At 54.8% G+C, this 13,007-nt stretch overlaps 1 protein-coding gene across 7 annotated transcripts in view; it reads right to left on the reverse strand.

The window, feature by feature from the left end:
* Positions 1-13,007, reverse strand: part of CAMK2B (calcium/calmodulin dependent protein kinase II beta) — an 89,623-nt gene that overhangs the window by 5,773 nt on the left and 70,843 nt on the right. For 2 of the 7 annotated variants that reach the window (XM_080930510.1, XM_080930508.1), the window contains exons 14-20: positions 9,072-9,109; positions 8,840-8,911; positions 7,429-7,473; positions 6,047-6,095; positions 4,877-4,990; positions 4,301-4,429; positions 3,263-3,391 (exon numbers count right to left, since the gene is read on the reverse strand). In XM_080930510.1, the coding sequence (XP_080786636.1) occupies positions 3,263-3,391; positions 4,301-4,429; positions 4,877-4,990; positions 6,047-6,095; positions 7,429-7,473; positions 8,840-8,911; positions 9,072-9,109 (576 nt within the window). Of the gene's footprint in view, positions 1-3,262; positions 3,392-4,300; positions 4,430-4,876; positions 4,991-6,046; positions 6,096-7,428; positions 7,474-8,839; positions 8,912-9,071; positions 9,113-13,007 lie in introns of all 7 variants that reach the window. The other 5 variants (XM_080930514.1, XM_080930512.1, XM_080930513.1 and 2 more) reach the window with 3 other exon arrangements.

The raw sequence follows: 13,007 nt of genomic DNA on the forward strand, positions 1-13,007 counted from the left end.
AGGAGGATTGAATCCACAACAAAGGTTACCTGCCTCATGGGGAGCCCGCACACGCCACACATGTGCCTACCAGCGTCTCCTAGTGAGTATATGAACTGTGGTTATTCTGGTGTGTTAGACACTGACAGCAGAAATTGGGGGTGTCACCTGTGGGGTCTCAGGTACATGTATGTAAGAGCACGTGTGTATGGAATCCACAGCACAATGTGCTTGTGTGCGTGTGGTTCCTGAGTGTGAATATTTGTGTGTGTATGAGAAGGCACCTACAAGTGTCAATGTGAGTATCATGGAGGTGTGTGAATGTGTGCGTGCATACACATTTGTGTGTGAGATGCGTGTCAGTGCCCTTGTGTATATGCATGCTGTGTGAGCATGTGTGTGTGTGTGTGCACACCCAAGGAATTCCCCTGTCTTGGACAAGCGCCCCCTCCTAGCCCAACTCCCTTTCTGCCATCTTGTTTCAGTCCCTTTGCTATTCTTAAATCTAAATCGCGTCATCATTTGAACTCAGGGTAAGGCCATCACCACTGCCTGCCCTGGGATGCTAGCGCTAGGTGGTGAGCTATGATCTCCAGGAGGCACTGAGTGTCCTGGCCCGACTGCACAGCCTTGTACTCTGTGAGAGTCCCCCACTCTGTCCCAAACTCACAACAGCTTTTCCCATCTTTACCTTCTAGATCCCAGGCAGCATCTGGCACTTCAGTCCCCAAAGCAGTGCCTGTGCCTGCTTCCCAGTGCCCATCATTTCAGGCACCCCTCACCCTGTCACACTTGTTCCTTCTGGAGCTGTCTCGGGTTCTGGTTTCTAGACTTGCAGGCAGCTCCTTCCCCAGGTCCAAGGGAAGTACGCTCTGCAATCCACCCTTCCCAAGGACCTCTGGGGCCTGTTAATCTCCTCTTAATAGACTCAGCTGCCCCATTCCTCCGCAGGAGTCCCTCGGCCCCCGCAAAAGTGGTTGGAAGTAAGTTAGCAGCACCGTTTGGATTCAAGCATGCTGTGATTCCACCATTCACTGTGGTAAAGTGGACTAACTTTCTGTTTAAAGAAATTAGGTTGTGGGGCTGGAGAGATGGCTCAGTGGTTAAGAGCACTGCCTGCTCTTCCAGAGGTTCTGAGTTCAATTCCCAGCAACCACATGGTGGCTCACAACCACCTGTTATGGGATCTGATGCCCTCTTCTTGTGTCTGAAGACAGCTACAGTGAACTTATAATAAATAAATAAATCTTTTAAAAAAGATGTTTTCAAACAATCTGTAGTTAAAATTGGGGGTCAATGTTAAATAAACTAAGGATATCCATGACTACAGCACCAGTCAGAGGTGTGAACTGTGCTGGAGTTTGGGAACAATGTTCTTGTGAGAGCCACCGGCCCATTTAACAGCTAGGGACACTGAGGCCGCTTATGAATGGCAGCTGGATACCTCCTGACCCACAAAATGGCTGCTCATCAGACCCCAGTGGAAATCAAACATGAAGGAAGGGTCAAGAATCCCTACACTCAGGGAAAGCTCTCATGGAGAAACCTGGGACCAAGGACAAGCTGTCCCTATACCCTGCAAGTCCAAGAAGAAGCCAAAGAGTGGGCAGGGTTTTGGCTGGTGTGCAGAGTAGGGAAATTCCTCACACCACAGCTCTCCTGTGGGAAGCCTAAAGAGGCTGAGAGGATCTGGGTGGGACCAGGGAAGGTTCTGTGTTCCTCCCACTGGCCCAAAGCCCCCAGCCTCCCAGCTGTCAGGGGGAGCAGCTGACTAAGGGATCAGCCAGGATCAGCCTGAATCCTGTGTAATCCCTGATTAGGAAGTGAGGCCTGGAGCACAGAGAGCACTGAGTGGGGAGGGGCCTGATCCTAAAGAAACCTATAACCTGTTTGGTGGGTTGTAACCTTCCCCAAAAAGAGAGGACCCAAGCCATCCGACATCTCCCACACCTCCCTACATTTTACTTTTCTTTCCTTCGGCCCAGCCTCTCATAGGATGGCGAGATGCCACCATCCAGTCATTCTTGAAGCCCCCTCCTGCAGGACGCCCCTCCCCTGGTCAAGCTCAGCACAGACCCTACAAGGGCAGATCAGTGCCATAGCCTCTAAAGTAATGTGGTGACCGTGCTGTTCCCCACAGACCCGGCCTAGGACCCGGTCTAGGAGCAACTGCCTGCTCAGTGCACAGACCCCTAGGGCGGATCATGTTCCCCAACACAAACAGTGTGACCCTTGGGATCAGAAGTGAGAGCACCCAGACAGGACAGGTGCTGTCCAGAAGCTGTCTTACAGCCACCGGTGGCGAGCATCCCATGCATGCTTTGTAAGTATGGGCTCCTATATACCTCTGCCACTGTCCCTTTCCACAGCACCAGAAATAACATGGCTGGCTCCTCACGCCTCAACTCTGATCTCTGCTGCCAGCCATGGGATGCTCTAGGGGGTTCAGAGCTGTCCCTTACACAGCACAAATCTGTTATACTCCCCCCCCCCCCAACCTGCAAACTGTGGATGTTCACCCTTGTGGGCCACTGTGACCCCTTCTCTGCTCTGGCTACCCACAGCACTCCCCCCACCCCAGCCTAATAGGCGGAGGTAATGGGGGTGGGTCACCCCAAGCCCATCTCTCTCAGTTACTCACCCAGCCACTGCCCTGCCATGCCGAGGCCCTGGCCCAGCCTCTTCTCTGAAGGCATCTCAGCACCACCCCCAGCCCCGTGTCTCCCTGGAGGCGGGGGAGGCGGTGGCTGCAGCCCTGGATGTCATCCATCCCTGTAAGTGATACTGGCGGACAGGCTGAAGAGCCAGCCACCTGCTTGTGCTGCTCTCCCTAACTCTTCCTTAGCCCTGGCTGCCCCGCCCCCAGAGTCCGGCCGGGCAACCAGCATATCAGAATTCCCAGGAGTTTCTTTTCCTGTCCTCTTGTCCAGGACAGTCTACTCTCACCCTTTCTCGAGGGCTCCTCATGCACTTGTGGGCGGGCACCCGCTCACCACTCTCTCCTGTCAGACTCTGGTAGCTGGCTGCATGGTAGCAAGGGCTCCTGTGAAATGTCTGGGAACTTTCCCAATACTGAGCTCACGCACAAACACACTTTATGACCATAAGGTGCATTTACTGAAGACCACTGCTCTCTTCTCATATTTTGACACGATGTCCTGACAGATGCCATCACCCCCTATTTCTCCACAAGCTGGTTATTCCCAGAGTCAGGTTGAACAGGCACCACGATGGGGGCTTGCCCCTCCATGGAGCTGTCAGGGCCACTTAAAATGCTACTTACATGGGGTGGGCAAGGGGCCAGGGAGAGTCGGAGATGGGCAGGGTGGGGGGCCCACTGGTGGGAGGCCCTCAGCTTCTGGGGTCCCTGAGCCCCTCCTCACTGAGTTGAGGATGTCAGAGATCCTGGGGGCTGGGGCAGAACAGACACACGTGAACACAGGTGGGAGACACATGCAGGGAAGAAACCTTCAGACTGAGAGCCAAGCCGGACAGTAGGGGTGGCCAGAGGGGGTATGTGAGAGCGTCGGAAGACACAGGGACACAGGGGAGTGGGGAGGTCAGAGTGGGGTGTGGGGACATAACTGTTGGGGAGGCACCAGGAATGCAGATGCTTTTGTCTGTTCTAATGGGCTGAGCTGGAAGCTGCCAAGGGCATAGTATGCCCTCCAAGGAGAGGTAACCTGGCCCCATAGAAGCCAGAGGCTATGGGTGCAAGTGAGAGGTTCTTGGCAGGTAGGTAGAGGACTGGATAGGAGGGAAGAGGGATGTTCAGATGGAAGCACTGTTTTGGCCCATATGGACAGCCCAGGCCAGTGGAAGGCTAGACTTTGCTTCTCTTGAACATCTCCTAACTACATGATCCTGGTTGGGGTTCCCATTCCGGCACCTTCTTTGACCTCCCCTGCCTGGGATGGTGAGATGAATGGGGTTCAGGGATAGGGTTACATCGAGAGCCATGGCTGCTCCGGAGACAGGCTCTAGGCTCCAGGGCAGGGTAGGGTGTAGTGACTAGTAAGGCTAGAAAATTCTTGGCACAGATGGGCTAAGGGCTCCACCCTATTGCCGAGGGGTGGGCCTGAGATGAAGTGAGGTGAGCGGCGTGCAGGAAAGAAGTAGGGGGTCTGAGATGAGTCAGAGGCATTGAGCCCAAAAGGAGCAGCCAGAGAGCTGCCCAGCTGTGTTAGCGCATATGCCTTGAGCGAGGCATCCTGGTCCAGGGGGAGCTTGGCCGTGCATGGCAGGTGCAGAAAGCTGAGTGCTGGCCATTCTCAGTGAGCCCTTGGGAGCAGGGGTAGCAAGCCTGGGGGCTACTACTTACACGGGGTGGGCAGGGGGCCTAGGAGACCCGGAGACAAGCAGGGTGGGGGCCCCACTGATAGGGGTCCCTCGGCTTCTGGGGTTCCACAGCCCCTTCTCACTGAGTTCAGGATGTCAGAGATCCTGGGGGCTGGGGTGGAACAGACACACGTGAACACAAGGCAGACAAACATACGAGGAGACAGAATTGACAGGGCGGGGGAAGGAGGGTCCCTGCTCTTACCACAAGGGACTCTGGGACCCAGCTTTCTATTTGGTGTCAGGCTCAGCAGCAAGAGCCTCCAGGGACAGAGGGAGGTTTGAGTGGGCCCTGGAGGCCTAGAAGTCACAGCCAAATTCTTCGGGGACTGTCTAGTGGCCGTGAGCAGGAAAGTAGGCCAGCACAGCATCCCCACAGATCAATAGAGGCCTCTGGCTAGACAAAGGCAACCACAGGGAGCCCCAGTCTGGGGGCTGTGTGAGTACAGAGCTGGGGCCAATAGTCCAGGCCTGTCCAATCCTTGGCTCTTATGGCCCCTCGGAGAATTGCCAGGCCCTTCTAAGTTATCCCCACATCAGCGGGGCCCAGGCTACTTACACGGGGCTGGAAGGGGGCTAATGGGAACTGGAGATGGGCAGGACAGGGGGCCCTCGGCTTCTGGGGCTCCTGAGCCCCTCCTCACCAAGCTCAGGACATCAGGGACCCTGGGGGCTGAGGCAGAACAGAAGCAAGCAGTAGATGGTAGACACTCAAGACAGAAGGTGGCAGAAAGAGCCAAGAGGCACAGGGCAGTGGAAAAGGTTACAGATGTAGAATCCCAGGCCACTGCTTGGGGACCTAGGGGACAGAGGTGAGGTGGTCACTCCTGGGGGTACCCCAAGGTAGATGTTGGAAGGTTCATTTTGTGGGCCCCTTGCCAGGCCCTGCAGACATTAGGCTAGGATTTTTGGAGGGCTGAGGTAAGAGTACCACCCCTGCCCTTCATTCCTGAGACTTCCCCTACCTTAGCTCCTGCCTCTACTTGCAGCCTGGTCTGCTGCCTCTGTCCCCTTGTAAGCCTGAGGCCCAGCCACCTCCCTTATCACTCAGGGTTCCACTGACCAGCCCAAGGCCAGAATCTTAGACAGGAGGTATGGGTAGTATCCACGGTGCCGACTCTGAGGCCTGCTGCAGCTTGTAGGGGAGTGTACTCTCCTAAGTTCAAGGACCAATGTCCTGAGGAAGAATCTTAAGAGACAGCATCATAGCTGGGGTGGAGCAAAGGGGAAGCTCTGTTTCATTCTAGCAGCTATCTTAAGGGCAGCTTAGGGCTCCATGGACAGCCTGAAGCTGTCAGACCTTATCCCAGAGAGGCAAAGTGGCCGGGCTCAGGGTGTGGTACCGAAGGACACCTGAGGAGGGAGCTCCTGGGTCATCAAAGGAAACAACATCGGCCGGCCATTGTTCAGCCATCTGGCCGCTCAAGCTCGACAGAACCAAAGCTTAGGGACCTTAACAGAAAAACAACATCCTGTTCCAATGTCACCCATGTACTTCAGACCTGTGAGAACCGAGTTCCTGGCTCCCAGAGAACAGTGGCTCCTCACATACGTGCTACGCCTGAGAAACCCCAGCCATGATGGCCTGAACATTCTTTGACACACACCAGACAGGCCCTGACATCAGGTCCCTGGAGCACTGAAGCACTAGTCTGCACAACAGGACCAGAGATGCTGCAGAAGGCACGCCCACTACCAACATGCCCAGGCAAGGCCTCTGTGAAGGTACCTTTGGCATCTTCATCTTCTATGGTTGTGTTCGTGCTGTCGGAAGATTCCTGGGGAGACAGAGGAGATGGGGGTCAAGGAGAGTCAAGGACAGGCAGGACACCTCCAATGGTGAAGCCAAAGCCTGGCTATTCCTGAGGATTTTAGGAGACAGACCCTCCCAGCAGGAAATCCTCAGGGGGCAGTGACTGGGGAGAAAGTTCTAGATGTGTATTGTCCTCAGGAGGGTTCCCATCCCTGCAGGCCACCACATCTCCAACAGCAAGGGCCTGAACTTCACCTTCCCTCAGATACTCGGAGACACTCAGCCAACCATGAGAGAGCAGGCCTTTTGAAATCCCAAGATGGAAAAACAAGGGACTTGACCAACTTTTAGTGGTGGAAGGCCCTAAAACTTGGGAGGGGGCAGACACGGTTAGCAGCTTTTAGGTGAGGAATTCCTCCCCCAGAAGAGATGATACCCCAGATGCCACTGCCCTTCCTAGGCCTGGAACTTCAGCAAGGCCCAACCTCTACCACCTTCAAGTGGTAGAGGGGCCCCATGCCAACATATCCCCAGAAAGTCAAAAGAACTTCTAATGAGTCCTTGGTATGAACAGACTGAACTTGGCTCTTGGACAACACTGAGGGCTTTCAGATGCAAGGTCAGGCCTTACCCTGATCCAGAAGGTTGACTAGTAGTCCCTCAGAGGGCAGTATTGCCTCACCTGACATGAGGGACCAAAGGTGCCAGCAACTAAAGTAGTAGGAAGTCAGACATTTGGCGTTTAGAACCGTGGGCATATATAGCTGCCCTCAGGCCCTGGCATGGAGAAGGGCAGGTGCAGGTTCTAGCTCAAGGAAGGTGGGGTACCCATCACCTTGTCTGACCACCAGGGAGCTAGGCCTGGGTACCAGTCTGAATGCCAGCCCAGCACAACTGCTGTATTGCAATTGGTTCCAACACTTGCCCATCTCTCCCAGCTCACAGCACGCCAGCCCCTCCCGGCCCCAGGTGATGATGCCAATGTGATGAGGGAACAGATGGCAGAGCGGAGAGGAGCAAGAAGCGCTGGGGCCACACCAGGGGGTGGAGGTGGAGAACAGGCTAGGAGCAGAGGCTCCTGGGAAGCAGGAGGTCCAAGGTCTGCAGCAGGAGGCTCTTCTTGAAGCCTGCTGTGAGCCAACCCCATGGTGACTGTGTGAGCTCCTTTTGAGGGAGTCATTGTGTCCTGCCATGGCCTTGGGCAGGTAGGATTGTGGGCTCTTCCCTACTTTTGGGGTCACTACACATCTGCTCTCTATCCTAGGCACAAAAGCATCTCCCAGGTCACCGTCCACACCCTCCTCCTGGGCCCATACCTCCTGCCCAAGGAAAGGGTGAGGAGTGAGGCGTGGCAGTACCTTAATCCCGTCCACTGGGTTATGGATAACGGTGGTTTGAGGCTCCTATAGAGGGCGGCAGACAGAGGAAGGAAAGAAAGAGAGAGGGAGAGTGAGAAAGAAGGAAGCAGAGGATGGGGAGCCAGGGAGCCGGAGGAGTGGGCAGCCGCCAGGGTCTGCCCAGAGAGAGTGTAGAGCAGAGGGATAGGGATGGAGGCGAGGCGGTCGGCAAGATGGCCCAGTAGGGATGGAGGCAGCAGGTGGTCAGCGATGGCCCTGGGTGAGTGTAGAATAGGCCAGAGGCCAGGAAAGATGGAGCTCACAGGGCCTGAGAGAAACTGTAGGTGTGTGGGGGCTCTGCTTCTGGGAGCTCTCCCCACCTCCTGCCCCAGCGTGGGAGTGGGCACAGGATTGAAGATGTTGTGGGGGTTGGGGTGGCATATGGGATGGACTGGGTCAAGGTGGGGCTGGCTGTGAGGCCGGTGTGAACCACCCCGGGCATCAGGTGAGCTGACGCCTGGCACCTTCCTGCCATAACCCTACTGCTCCGAGCAGCTCTCCAACTCTAGTCAGGAAGTTCTCTTCGGTGCTCCCCGATTTGTCAAAGTTTTCCTCTGGGGAACACCTGCATAGGGCCCGTGGGTGATACCAAGCATGCTACCAGCAAACACCTGAGATCCATGGTTCAAAAGGCTGAGGCCTGAGACTACAATTCCCCGTTCCTGGGAAGACCAGCTGTGAGGTTAACCTGAACAAAAGTCACTCAGGGCGAGGAGGCCAGAAATGGCCCAGTACCTTCTCAAGGAACAAGGAAGAATATAGTAGGGGTATCACGGGCACCCTCAGCCCTCCTCAGCAGGGGTTTCCCCAAGCTTTCCTCTCTGTAATCCACAGACCAACATGGTATATGGCTCTGACGAAGGTAGTCACAGGTGGGCAAGCCTTGTTCCTCCAACCACACACTTCCCCATTACACCACCATAGCCTTGCTATTATTCCCCATTAAACTGAGGATGCAATACTCCAGGGTACAAAAGCTGAAGAGCCCAGCCTGGGCCCCTCTAAGGTGAGGTCCTTGCAGAAGACAGGGATCCACAGCAGGCCGCTGGCCTCCCTCAGTGGCATCCAGACTGCTTCTCACTAGAGCTTCTTAAGGTAAGGTGGTCCAGAAGTCATCAAACTGGGAAGCCATCTCTTTCACCAGCATCTGGGCTCCTGGGGGTCCCAGGGAAGGGCTCACCAAGGAGTTTTATATCTGACTGATCTGGGGTACCCTGACAGTGATCTATCTTCTTGGCATCCAACTCCCCCCCCCCCAAATTCTGTTCAGTTTCCATGTGGGACTGGTTTGGCCAGAGACGGGAAGTCTCACCAGACCCTGCCTCCCAGGGCCTCTCTGAGAGTGAGATGAGGCAGGGGCAGAGCTCAGTACCAGGGCAGCAGGAGGGAGGGATCCTTTGGGGCTGGTGATGGCCGAGCTGTTTTTGGTGCTGTTGGTCTGGGGCTGTGGAGAGAGGGATAAAGAATTGTTAGGGAAGAAAGGGTACCCTCCCTACTCAAGCATCTATTGGGCCATGGTGAAGATAGAACCTTGGGACCAGAAGAAAAGCTCCAGGTTCTAGTATCCTCCCCTGTACCCACAAAGGGCTTGGGTGGTGTCTCACCTTGACTCCGTCTGCTTTCTTGTTGAGTAAACTCTTGGCTGCTGCATTGGGAAGGAAGGAGGGATCGTGTGAGTTCCTCAGGCCTAAGGTCACTGTAGATCCCATCCCTCCTCCACACCCTCCCTTTCTTCAGGAGTAAAGCCCAGGACCTGAGGTCCAATAACCTGAGGCCAGAGGCAGGTGTGGCCTTCCCACCTCCCTGGCCCTAGCAGCCATAGAACCTCCAGGGTTGCTGAGCCAAGCTGCCCCGGGAGCCTCATCCGGGACCACCCTGCCCCCAGCATCTTCAATGGTTCAGGAGCTCCTCCAAGGCACTTAGGAGCCTCCTTGTTCTGTGCCTATGACTCCTGAAAGGCAGGCAGGATGATCTGCCCTGCCTCCCATTTCCCGGACGGTGCTGGGTCAGGATCGGAAGGCATCAGGATGCAAAGGGAAAGGCATGCTCAACCTGGCCCTGCCCTCTGCACTCCTGTGTTCTCACTAGGATGGTGAGCCAAAGATGGCTGTCATGCCAGAGGGCTTGACCCAGCCCCCACCCTCCACCTTCTGATGGTCAACAAACTTCTGCACCAGGGCTACACCGCTTGGCCTCCCTGTCCTCCCCTTGAATGGCACCCTTGCCGGGAGGCTACTTCTTGGTGGCCGTGACGGAGGCCAACACCAACCTCTTTGCCCATGAGCCCTGGCAGACACCTGGGCCCAGAAATGGAACCCTTGGTTCCATCACTTCCCTCAGAGATCAGGATGGTCCTGCCTTTGCCCCACCCTTCAGTCCCAGGACTTGTGCTCGCTAGAGCAGAGCTTAAGAGTTTTAATTATAGAATTAAAACAATAAAAAAATAGAGAGTGAGAGAGAAAGTCAGCTTACCTTACAGAAAAGGAAAGATGAGGAGAGGAGGAAGTGAGGAAGGAAGAGAGGAAGAGAGAGAAAACAAGATTTGTGTTGGTTCAGAAAGGCCCCACACAGGGCAGCAAAGCCAGCCTGTCCCCAAGAAGAACCAAGTGGCTATTTGGCCAACACAGCAGGTTAGAGGCAGTCACGGCTGGCATAGCACAGGGAGCGTGGTACACAGTCCCTTGTCCCCAAAGCCCTTCCCCACGCATCCCGTACAGCTAGACACTGGCTGACCATACCTGACCTCAGGCTCTCCTGCCTACAGCAGGCATGGTGGGGACTTGGGGACAGCACATTGGGTCCTGGGGCTATAACATAGTCAAACTTTGTCTCTGTCACAGCAGCAATGCCACTGCTGTGATTAGAAACAAAAACTTGTAGGTCACACAGTAAAACTCTGAAGGGTTCTGTGTGCCCACAGCTCTGAGGATGGCTCTATCCAGAGCCCAGACCTGGGCCCCACTGCTGCCTGCTGACTACCTCTCTCCCCCTAGCCAAATGACACATTTTGAGCCCCTTACCACAGCCAGGCTCTGTATACTGGGACATGGGGACATGGCTACCTGAAGCCACATACCGTCTTAGAACCTGAAGGGCTTTTGGAGAGTACCTCTGTGGTGGGCATTGGTTCCTGACAGCCATCCGCCATCATGGTTTTGGTGCTTGTCTCAATAATTCTGTCACAAGCAGGTCTCTCTGAAGTGAAGCTGCCCCCCACATGTCATCTACAGGCTTGGGACTCCCTAGACCTTAAGTCCCAGGGTAACCCCAAGGGGTGTTCCCAGGGCTACAAATGCTGACTCCCTATTTCTCTCTAGAGTGGACTTTGAAACACCTCTGATATGTGGCTAGACCCTCCCTAGAGTTGCTCCACATAGCCCTCCTCCTCTACGGCTCTCTCTCCTCCATCTTCTTACATGGCTCATCCCTAGAGACCTGCACTGCCCCAGCAGCGTGGGTTTCCTTAGCAGTGTACTGACTCCTGAACAGCTAAGGCTGTAGCCTTATAGCTGCTCTCTGCTCTCTACCAACACTTGGGCCTGACAAAGCTGGAGATGGGACCCTCCCTGGAGTCCAAGGAGGTAGGACTGTCCTGTCCTGAGGATACTTGTTATGGCTTTCTGGACAGCAAGGGAAGAACATTACCAAGAGGTGGCAATTTCAATAGGTTCAACAGGCCATTTGCAGGCTTGATCTGCCGCCCCACCCCACCCCCAGCCCCTCAGCAGACCACACAGCCAACCCAACATGTCCCCTGTTGGATTCTGCGCTGGAACCTAGTGAAGGCCAATATTGGTCTGAGATCCAGTAGTGGTGTTTTGGTATCCCTCAGACATCCTTGGAGGATTCTCACAGGGAACGACACACCAGAAGGGTTAGGGCTGCTGAGATCCCAGGACTGTCTTTGATCTTAAAAGGGTTCCGTTTAAGTCCCCACGTCTATTAAAACCACAGTTTCTAGCTGTGTTACTGGGGATGGTATCTGTGGGAAGAGGACATGGGTTTTGGCGGTGAGCACCTTACTACGAAGCATGCTATAGTACACTCGGACCCAGAAGAGTCATGGTTATGGCTCAGGCCTAGAAAGCCCAGGCAGACATCAGCTTCATTCCAGCACTTCCCGTTCCTCTCACCAGTAGCCTACATGTGCGTTAGACACAGCATGGGCTGTGGCCATAAGCTCCCCGGAGGCTGGCTTTCTCCAGCTCCCATATCTGCCCTGGATTAACTACGATTCTCTGCAGCCAGGAACCTCACGCAAGAGAAGCCACTTCTACAGGGTCTCAAGTCAAAAGGATTTCGAAGGTGCAGCCGGAGCCAAAAGTGGACTAAGCAACCATGGGATTCCAGATACTTAGAGTTGGGGGTTCTTCAGATCTGTACTCCCAACCCAGGAGGGCATATTCCATTTTCTAGGCCTCAGGCCAAGCAATTACCTCCAACCCACGGCCAGCCTGACAGTCACAAGGCACTTTATTGCGCATATCTGCTCGATGGGGGAGGGGTGATAGAAGCCAAAGTGCAAAAAAAAAAAACGCTCTACAGCCAGGGTTTTCCTGCTGTCAAGATACTGGAATGTCGGACAGGATCACGGGGAGGGAAGACCCCCCAACATGTGCCCTAACGGAGTAGCTGGGACCTTCAGCTCTGCCTTGCCCTCTATCTAGTCACAGTGGACAGCCATGCTGAGCTTTGTTGACATGCACTGACCTCCCTCCAGGACAGAGTGACCCTCAGCACCTGGGCAGAGCCACAACATGCAGGCAGCCTCATGCAAGGTTGCCCTCGCTCACTTGCAGGCAGGCCAGCATTGCAGCAGAAGTCTTGGGTGGATCATGGCTCAGAGGTGACCTGTCTCACACCACTGTCCCCTGGCAATAGGGCCTCCCTAGCAGCCACTAGTTTTATCTTTAAAAAAAAAAAAAAATCGAGCCCCTCATGGACTTCAAAAAGGCTATATAATATAGATTTGGGACCATCCGCACTGGGGCCCTGTGGGCAGAACAGACCTGCCTAGAGTGACCTAAGCATCCCCAGGAGAAGGATTCTCTAGCTGGCAAAGCGTTGCTGTGGTCCTGGTGGTGTGAGGTGGATCCCGGCAGGCATGTGGAAAGGGCTGGTCCTCAGCAGGCTGTGAAACCCATGCTGTAGCCTCAGCTGACACTCAGGGCTTGGCTTAAGCCTGTGCTCAGTGGCTGCTTGAACCTTGTGCTAGCTAGCATTCAGTTTGGACGGTGGCTATGGAGCCCATGATGAGGGCTCTGGGTCACTTAGCCCTCAGAGGGTCCCACACCACCAAAGGAACAAATTGACAAAGAGAGTCTGGGACCAAGTAAGAAGAGTCTTTAGAAAGAACCCTTCGGTTCCAGACACTGACGGCACCCCTACTTTCACTCTGGGGAACTCTGTAGCACAGACCACCAGACCCTTGGACCCTACAGCTCCTTGGGACAGCAGCCTATGCTCCAAACCCTGATCCAAGGGCTCCTCTTTCCAGACTGAGACCCTCCATTAGTGGGCTTAGTGGCTTCCTGTGAGAT

This window comes from Micromys minutus, assembly GCF_963924665.1.
Source record: "Micromys minutus genome assembly, chromosome: 1".
Taxonomy (NCBI): Eukaryota; Metazoa; Chordata; class Mammalia; order Rodentia; family Muridae; genus Micromys; species Micromys minutus.